General features: G+C 52.9%; 1 protein-coding gene across 1 annotated transcript in view; it reads left to right on the top strand.

Moving 5' to 3' along the window:
* Positions 1 to 8,885, top strand: part of hydin (HYDIN axonemal central pair apparatus protein) — a 118,242-nt gene extending 109,357 nt beyond the window's left edge. Inside the window, exons 73-86 of the mRNA XM_036544188.1 lie at positions 592 to 739; positions 1,097 to 1,304; positions 1,596 to 1,817; positions 2,128 to 2,297; positions 2,533 to 2,731; positions 2,913 to 3,071; positions 3,450 to 3,730; positions 4,215 to 4,434; positions 5,157 to 5,369; positions 5,771 to 5,934; positions 6,300 to 6,450; positions 6,894 to 7,124; positions 7,498 to 7,722; positions 8,332 to 8,885. Coding sequence (XP_036400081.1) covers positions 592 to 739; positions 1,097 to 1,304; positions 1,596 to 1,817; positions 2,128 to 2,297; positions 2,533 to 2,731; positions 2,913 to 3,071; positions 3,450 to 3,730; positions 4,215 to 4,434; positions 5,157 to 5,369; positions 5,771 to 5,934; positions 6,300 to 6,450; positions 6,894 to 7,124; positions 7,498 to 7,722; positions 8,332 to 8,838 — 3,098 coding nt within the window. The 3' untranslated portion in view covers positions 8,839 to 8,885. The remainder of the gene's footprint in view (positions 1 to 591; positions 740 to 1,096; positions 1,305 to 1,595; positions 1,818 to 2,127; positions 2,298 to 2,532; positions 2,732 to 2,912; positions 3,072 to 3,449; positions 3,731 to 4,214; positions 4,435 to 5,156; positions 5,370 to 5,770; positions 5,935 to 6,299; positions 6,451 to 6,893; positions 7,125 to 7,497; positions 7,723 to 8,331) is intronic.
* Positions 8,886 to 9,182: the final 297 nt, after the last annotated feature.

Below are 9,182 nucleotides of genomic sequence, written 5' to 3'. Positions count from 1 at the left end.
AAAACCTAAACAGTGCAAGTCCTGATAATCCTGAAGACAGGGCCTAATATACATTTAAATAGTATACTATAAAGCACACAACTAGTGCTAATTAGATGTCCAATAAAATGTTAACAGCACAGCAAAGTAATAAGGATTTATTCAGAATACAATGTCCTTATTTACAAACAGACATGACCTTCTCTTATCTTGGTCATTATTTGCAAAGAGATTATACTGAGACATAACAAAATGACAGAACATCACATGTGTATTAATTTTATAGCCAATAAGCCAGATGTGTCCTGCTTGCTAATGGCAGGCATTGTGACTGGGTCATGCGTGTCCTGGTTTCTGATAGGAGGCTTCCTGACCAGGTTGTGAGTGTGCTGGTTTTTTATGGGAGGCTCTCTGACTGGGTCATGCATGTCCTTGCTTCTGATAAGGAGGCTCTCTGATTGAGTTGTGTGTGTGTGCTGGTTTATGATTGGAGGCTCTCTGACCAGGTTCTGCATGTTCTGGTTTCTGATTGGAGGCTCTCTGACCGGGTCCCGTGTGCCCTGCTCTCTGATTGGAGGTTTTCTGACCGGGCCGTGTTTCTCTCCTCTGAAGGTCGGGAAGTCTGTGAGACCGTGTACATGGTGAATGCAGAGGACACGCCCTTTCACTTCGTCATCCGCGAAAACTCCCGCCACTCTGAGGCCTTCCGGGACAGCCTGCTGCTGGAGCCCATGAAGGGCAGCGTGCCACCCCGAAACAGGTACATGGCAGGGAACTGTGGGTACGCCACCTGAGACAGGTACACAGCAGGGAACTGTGGGTACGCCACCTGAGACAGGTACACAGCAGGGAACTGTGGGAGCACCTGTGTGATATACCTGAGACAGGTGAGTAAACCTGCATGCAAAAATGTTGATGAGGGATGGAATCACACTGCAGGTCACACGACGTCTGCATCTCCATCTGGCCTCCAACATTAAGGCCTAATTAAACTACAGGAGCTTCTGTCACAGATCACCTGTCCTGTCCGTGAGGCCTGTGTGAACGTGTTATACCTGCAGTACTGTACGCAGTGCTGCCCCCGGTCCGAGCCCCACATGCTGCCGCTCTCCCTCAGGTTACCTGTGGTGCTGTCCTTCAGCCCCGCCCAGGAGGGCCCTGTGACCTTTAACCTGGTGTGTGACGTGAAGGGGAAGGTGCAGCCGCTGACCCTGAACGTGAAGGCAGACGGCTTCAGCATGCGTGCCTGCGTGCACTGCGAGGGGCCACAGGGGGGCGTCACTGAGCTTAGCCCTGGCACTGTCCACCAGGTGGACTTCAAGCAGGTGAGCCTTATGGAGCAGCCGCCATACTGCTGAACCAGTGGGTCTTAGGTTTGAGTCTCACATGGGACGATGTCCCCATTACATTACATCACATTCATTTAGCAGACACTCTTATCCAGAGCGACTTCCAGCACAAGAGAGCAGAACTGTATCCATCCAAGTTGAATGAGCAACAGTGTCAGACCAGGCTAACCACTCACAGACCAGTGAGTGTGAGCTTAACACCATTCAAGCCCTACATTGGGCTTCTGTTTTTAATCAGTGCTCATTGAACACCCTGTATGTGGGCAGGTGGAGCTGAGTGATAAATCCTCCTGTCACTTCCTGGTGTCGAACCCGGGGAAGTACAGCCTGGAGGTGCAGTACGAGCTGTGGGGCCCGGCGGAGCTGCAGCGCCACCTGCAGGTGGAGCAGGAGAGGAGCATCGTGGCGGTGGGCCAGCAGAGCCGATGCACCGTCACCTTCTCCCCACTGCAGAAGTGTGTGCTCAAGGAGACCGGCCTCTCCATCCAGGTGAGCACACCTGTGTCTGCTGTCATTACAGCACAGCTGTGTCTGCTGTCACTGGGCCTATCCCATCTGAGCATATCTATATCTATCTGGTATAACTGTCCTCATAACAGCTGAGAAAACCTGTATCAATGCATTCATTTTCATTTCCTTACATTACATTACATTCATTTTAACATACATTCATGATGTCACTAGCTCAATATCGCCTGAGGGTACCCGTGTCTACTGTCATTGTCCCTCTATCACCTGAGCATACCTGTATCTGCTGTCACTGTCCCCGTTTCACCTGAGCTGTTTTCCTGTCCCGCAGGTGAGGAACGGGCCTGTGTTCCGCTGCTCCCTCTCGGGCTCGGCGGTGCCGCCTGGGGTGGACTTCTCCTTCCGCAAACACAACTTTGGGATGAACTTCATCTACCAGGCCGGGATGGTGCCCTCCTCCCACACTCTGCTCATCACCAACAGGGGAGAGAGGGGGGTCAGGTAACACCCGGGGGGGGCATCGCTGTCTGGAGACAGCAGCAGTTACAGCAGGCAGATTTTAAACATTCAAACAGATTTGGTCAATGAAAGAGGAATTTCACTGTAGTGTATTGGGGATCTCATAAAGGTGACATAACTTTCAGGGACCCACAGATAATGTCATTTTGCAAAGCCTCAGTACAGCAAACAATGATGTCATTTCACAGCACCCCATGGTATTCTCTCCCTCCCCCAGCCTAGAGTGCCTGTTCTCCAACACGGCGTTCCTGGAGGTGGGCTTCCAGCCCCAGGTGCTGCCCCCTGGCGGCATGGTGGAGGTGCCCTTCACCTTCTACCCACGAGAGGCCGTGCGCTACCACGAGAAGGTCGTCTTTGAGATCAACGACTGCGCCAAGCAGGTGGTGGAGATCCTGGGCCAGGGCATCGACATGAAGGTGAGCAGGACGTGGAGGACTGGCGGTGACCTCGCCGTTATCCCCGCAGCGCTGTCAGCCACCCCTGCTGCTCAGTCCGCATGCTTGACTGCTTCCTGTGTGTGCTGTCAGTCACCTTTGTGGGAGTGCCTGTTTGTGTACCGCGTGTTCATTGGCCGTCCCTTTCATCCGTCTTTCTCAGATCGAATTTGAGGACCCCAGACACAAGGTGGTGAACCTGGGGGCCATTCAGATTGGCCAGAAGAGCAAGAGGTCGATTCCATTGGTCAACAACAGCCCGGTGGCCCTCACCTTCTGCCTGCTCCTCAGCCCCTCCCTGGAGGCCATGCTGGCTTCTAAGGTACCGCCCCCCGCAGTGACCTCACATGCTTTACATTGCATTACATTAAATACATTACTTTACATCACATTACAAACATTACACTCATTCAGCAGACACTTTCATCCTAAGCAAATTCCAGCGCAATAGAAAAGAAATGTATCCATTCAAGTTGAATGAGCATTAGTGTCAGATCAGGCTAACAACACTCCCAGTCCAATCTCTCAGCATTTTGTAATTGTGTTACCCTTTCTTTAGTCTTTTGTCAGGAATAAACCTCACTGAGCATCTCTGGGTCTATCAGTGATTCATAAGCACATGCTACAGCTGAAGATGTGAGAGTAAAAACAGGCGATAACAGAGGGTGAGTGAAGGGCTGGGCGTGTCCTCTTTGTGCAGGTGCTGTCGGTGAGCCCAGTGGGCGAGGTGACCCTCCGGGCCAGCGGGGGGCGCTGTGTGGTGGAGCTGCAGTTTTCCCCCAGGCAGCGCATGGCCCCGTTCAGAGAGGAGCTGCAGCTGGAGTGCCTGGGCGCCGTACGCCCCCTGCTGGTGGTGAGGGGCAGCTGCCAGGCCGTGGAGGTCAGCCTGGACCAGGACTACCTGCCCTTTGGGGCCATCGCACAGCGCTGCCAGGCAACCAGACGCATCGTCATGAGCAACACCGGGGACATCGGAGCACGGTGCGGTCACACACGCGCTTACACACACACACAAGCTTATACACGCTTACACACACTTACACACACTCACACACGCTTACACATGCTTACACACGCTTACACACACACACGCTTACACATGCTTACACACCCTCACACACGCTTACACACGCTTACACACACACACACACGCTTACACACACTTACACACTCACACATGCTTACAAACACTTACACACCAACACACGCTTACACACACACACACACACGCTTACACTCACACACACACACTCACACACGCACACACACAAACACACACAGTGAACATACACACATGTACACTCACACATTCGCACCCACACAAAATCAGACATTGACACATTTACACAGATACATGCTGTGCACAGCACACATGAACATAAAGTTTTCCTCTTACATACTCAAACATTTCTCTCTCTCTCTCTCTCTCTCTCTCTCTCTCTCTCTCTCTCTCCCCCCCCCCCAGGTTTCAGTGGGATGTGAGGAAGTTTGCCCCCCATTTCTCCATCAGCCCCACAGAGGGGTATGTCTGCCCGGGGATGGAGGTGCCGTTTGAGGTGACCTTTGCCCCCGTGGAGCTGAGCCAGGACCTCCGCTACGACAGCCTGCCCTGCAGCATTGAGGGGGGGCCGCCCCTCAGACTCACCCTGGCAGGGTCCTGTGTCGCCTCCCCCGTCACCAAGGAGGTACGTCGTCACAAAGCCCGATCTCTGACCTGCACACTACATACTATACACTCATCCAGAAGAAAGTGTACAATATACACTACATACTGTGCACTCATATAGCAGCAAGTGTACACTACCTATACTAGCACAGCAAGTGTACACTTCATACAGTCAGACGCTGCAGATTGTGCCCTGATGTAATGTCAAAGAGCTGAGAGTTACTCCCCCTGAGGAAAAACAGTGCACCGTGCTCCCCTTTCTGATGAAAAATGAGTTTCCTGATGAATGCAGTGAGTTTACGCCTGCAGATAAACTTTCCTCATCACTGTTTCTGTATGCCCCGCCCTGCGGATTTGCGCAGATTGATTTCTGATTGATTGGGCACTGCAACGACAGCCCCACGGCCTGCCAGCAGAGCAGAGCTCACTTCCTGTATTTCCTGTCTCACTTCCTGTGCGGTGTGCCCCCTCCTCCCCCTCACCCTACCCACCGCACCACACTGTCCAATCATAATACTCATATCACTTTCTCTCTGCTCCCTTTGCTACCCCTGTGTCTTCCATCCCACCTTCTGTCCTTAATTGTCCCTTTCCCATGATCCTCTCCTTTCTCCTCGTTTTCCACTGCTTTGTCTCCCCCTCATTTCTCTCTCTGTCTCCTCCTCTCTCTTCCCCTTGCTTGTCCTTCTTTCGTCCTTCCCTGCCCTCCCACCCCTTCCTTGCTTACCCCCCCCCCCGCAGGTGGTGGTGTTTTCCTGCACAGTGCGCTCTCAGCAGACCCAGGCTCTGTCCCTGTCTAACCGGAGCAGCCAGCGCTGGACGCTGAAGCCCGTGATCGAGGGGGAGCACTGGAGCGGCCCCCCCTCCTTCATCATCGAGCCCCACCAGCAGAACCAGGCCTACGACATCACCTACCGGCCCCTGGTCATGACCGCCGACGGCAAGAAGCACCAGGTACCACCCCCTCACTCACGCTGAGAGATAAATCAGGCAGGCACCCCTGCAGCACATACAGTGGTGATACCAACCATGATACTATGCTGACACAGTGTCATTGCAGAGAGGTCTGAATAACAGCAGAGAAATTCTTCTTTTCGTCTGAAAAATGTCTGGAAGATGAAAATGTTGTGAACCTTTTCCAGATGAAACTGGTTGTGGTTACACAGATTATTTAAATACAAGCAACTTTTAGGAGTTAACTGATCCTTATCATTATTTACTGAATCCAAGTGATGAATGATCCAAGTGACACAATTAAATGCATCTGTACACCACCCTGCATTGCATGCAGCCCTGTCAGTGGGAAGGTCGCAATCACATTTTGGGGTCACCCCCTGTCCCCCCTTTTCCTGCAGGGCTCGGTGTTCTTCTCCTTCCCGGACGGGACGGGCATTCTCTACACCCTGCTGGGTACTGCAGAGCCCCCCAAGGCCGCGGGCACCATTTCCCACGAGATGCCCTGCAAGACCCCCTACACCGAGCTGCTGCCCGTGCAGAACTGGCTGAACAAGCCCCAAAGGTACTGCTGCACAGATCCCACCACTGACACCACTAACAGCCACCCTGAACTGCTAATGAGCTACACACAAACAGCTGTCTAAAAACTACAATACCCAGCTGCCACGCTATACAGATCCAGAAGTATAAGCCTGCTCCCTCCTTCATTACCATTAAAAAGAACAGTAATGCTCAAACTGGCAGCCTCAATACCAGGAGGCTTAGCCAGTGACAGAACTCCTGTAGCTCTTCCTGCTATACCAGGACATGTACGTTCAGATGATCTTATCCAGAGCTTTACAAAGCAAGGTACAAGAGTGCATGTAATATGGAATATGTGTATAATATATACAGTGTAATAAATACATAAAATGTGTGTATTTAAAGATTTAGAGTCATAGTGGACATGATCAAACCGGAGCGTCCCGACCCCACAGTCACCTTGAAGGGGCTGGATTACCTGGATGTACCTGCCCTGGCCAAGAGGGACTATAAGCTCTCCTTCTTCAGCTACAAAGAGGGCGTGTTCAACGCCAAGGTGAGTGTGCATAGGTACATGTGAGCTCTGTTTCTTCAAAGGCAGATAGAGGAGCCAGAGATGCTGAGAAGGTAACAGAAACAAGCTGATATCAACTGTGTTCATGTCTGACATCCTGCACCACCCTTAATAAACCATTCCTTTATTAAGGAATGTTGCTACCAACACATCAATCATTTATTTTTATATAATATGAAAATTAAGAAATAAATATGTTTAAATTACATATTAATCACATAAATTACAATTACATACATACATACATACATAATATAAACAGTAAACGTTTCTGTGTAAACTCACTGTCTGACCCCTCCTGGCCTGCCCCAAACCAGTCACACCCCCTAACCCTAACCCTAACACCAAAACCAGTCACACCCCCTAACCCTAACGCCCTCCTCCACCCCAGGGCTCAAATCAGTCCCCATGTGTGCCCCCCCCAGGTGACGTTCCGGAACGAGACCACGCAGGAGTACCTGTTCTACCTGGTGAACTTCAGGGCGACGGCAGCGGGCGTGGTGCGCACGGTGGAGATGGTGACCACAGTGAGGCAGACGGCCGCAGCGTCGGTTACCGTGGAGAACCCGCTGCCGGCCACGGTCAGCTTCACCACAGAGTGCCGCTGTGCCGACATCAGCGTACCGCCACAGCTCACCGTCCCAGCGCTGTCCACGGTGCGCGCCCGCGACCCTGTCCCTGTGTCTGTCTGTCCGCTTGTCTGTCCGTCTGTCCACAGCCTGTGTGTCTCTCTGTCCCATTCTGCTTTGTCTCTCTGTCTTTCCCTGTCTAATATATCAGTCAGTTCAATTCAAATGCTTTAATGTTCCCAAATCACAAAGAATACAAACACCAAAAAAGATGTCAGACCCCCATAAAATATGACAGTTATCTTTATGTATACTTAATTTATAATAACTATTCATTGTAAGTATGATATTCTGTTCAGTGCTCTCTGGTGCTGTATGTTACAGCTGTTCTGATTGGCTGTGCTCTGTCAGGGCTCTCTGGTGCGGTACTGAATCGGCTGTTCTGATTGGCTCTGTGCAGGGCTCCCTGATGTTTGAGTACCAGCCCCTGCGGGAGGGGGATTGCAGCTCCCGGCTCACCCTGCACAGCGCAGAGCTGGGCTTCTTCCACTACGAGTTGCAGCTGAGGGCGCTGCCCGCCCCCCGGGAGAGAGCCCTGCACTTCCGAGCCCCGCTGGGCAGTGGCCAGGCCGTCTGCGCCAAGTTCACCAACTACTCCCGCGTCAAGACCGAGTACACCTGCAAGGTAAGCACTGTTAATATACCACTCCCCTGACCCCTCCCTAACCACTGCACACACTCTACTCTCCTAACCACTCCATAACCACTGCACACACATTGCTCCTACAGAAAGACCGAGTACACCTGCAAGGTAAGCACTGTTAATATACCACTCCCCTGACCCCTCCCTAACCACTGCACACACTCTACTCTCCTAACCACTCCATAACCACTGCACACACATTGCTCCTACAGAAAGACCGAGTACACCTGCAAGGTAACTACTATTTAGCCGAATCTAAGTCCTCTCACAGCTATAGGTGTTGAACTCTTCATTCCTCATACACTCTGGCCTCTAATAGGACTGTAGGAGTTGACTCTTCACACACACACAAACACACACACACACACACTTCACCCTCTAGCAGTTGCAGGTGTTTACAGGTGCATCAGGTGTGACTCGTGCCGCCTTGCAGACCTGCTCTCTCTCTCTCTCTCTCTCTCTCTCTCTCTCTCTCTCTCTCTCTCTCCCTCTCTCTGTCTCTCTCTCTCTCTCGCTCTCTCTCCCTCTCTCTCTCTCCCTCTCTCTCTCTCTCTCTTTCTCCCTCTCTCTCTCTCTCTCTCTCTGTGTCAGACGGACAGCCCTGACTTCACCGTGGAGAGGACGGTCTCCACAGCGGCAGGGTACCAGGGTGGGACGGAGGTCAGCGTGGAGGTGTACTTTGAGCCGTGTCAGTTGGGGGAGAGCCGCGGGCTGCTCACGGTCTCGTCCGGCTTGGGGGGCGAGTACGTGTTCCCCCTGTGTGGCTCCTGCACCCCTCCCAAACCGCAGGGTCCCTTCTCTGTCCGGGCCGGCTCCAGCATCTCCATCCCCTTCCGGAACGTCTTCCCCCAGCCTACCGCCTTCTCCTTCCAGGTGGATAACCCCGCCTTCTCCGTCAGGGGCGCGGACTCCATCCGGCCCAAGAAGACGCACAGTGTGCTGGTGTCCTTCGAGGGCGCCCCCCCCGGCGCCCACGGGCCCTGCAGCGGCAAGCTGACTATTGCCAGCCCGCGGGCCGAGGGCCTGGGACAGGGCGTCTCCTGGGTCTTCTACCTGAAGGGCGTCAGCCCTGAACCCCCACAGCGGGACAAGACCTAGCGGCCCTCCACCTCTAAAACATCCACCAGCCACACCCCCTAAACATCCACCCCCAAAACATCCACCAACCACACCCCCTAAACATACACCCCCAAAACATCCACCAACCACACCCCCTAAAGGCCCGCCCCCAAGACATCCACCAGCCACACCCCCTAAAGATCCACCCCAAAAACATCCACCAGCCACACCCCCTAAAGGCCTGCCCTGAAACACTGACCAACCACACCCCCTCATCAGATTCCCCAAAACACTGACCAACAATGCTCCCTTCACGAGACACCCCTAAACATCCACCAGCCACACACCCTCATGACCTGCCCCAGAATCTCCCTGAACCACAC

This window comes from Megalops cyprinoides, chromosome 13 (assembly GCF_013368585.1).
Source record: "Megalops cyprinoides isolate fMegCyp1 chromosome 13, fMegCyp1.pri, whole genome shotgun sequence".
In the NCBI taxonomy this organism is placed as follows: Eukaryota; Metazoa; Chordata; class Actinopteri; order Elopiformes; family Megalopidae; genus Megalops; species Megalops cyprinoides.
Note: the sequence above shows the minus strand (reverse complement) of the source record. Positions and strands in the feature narration are given on the sequence as shown.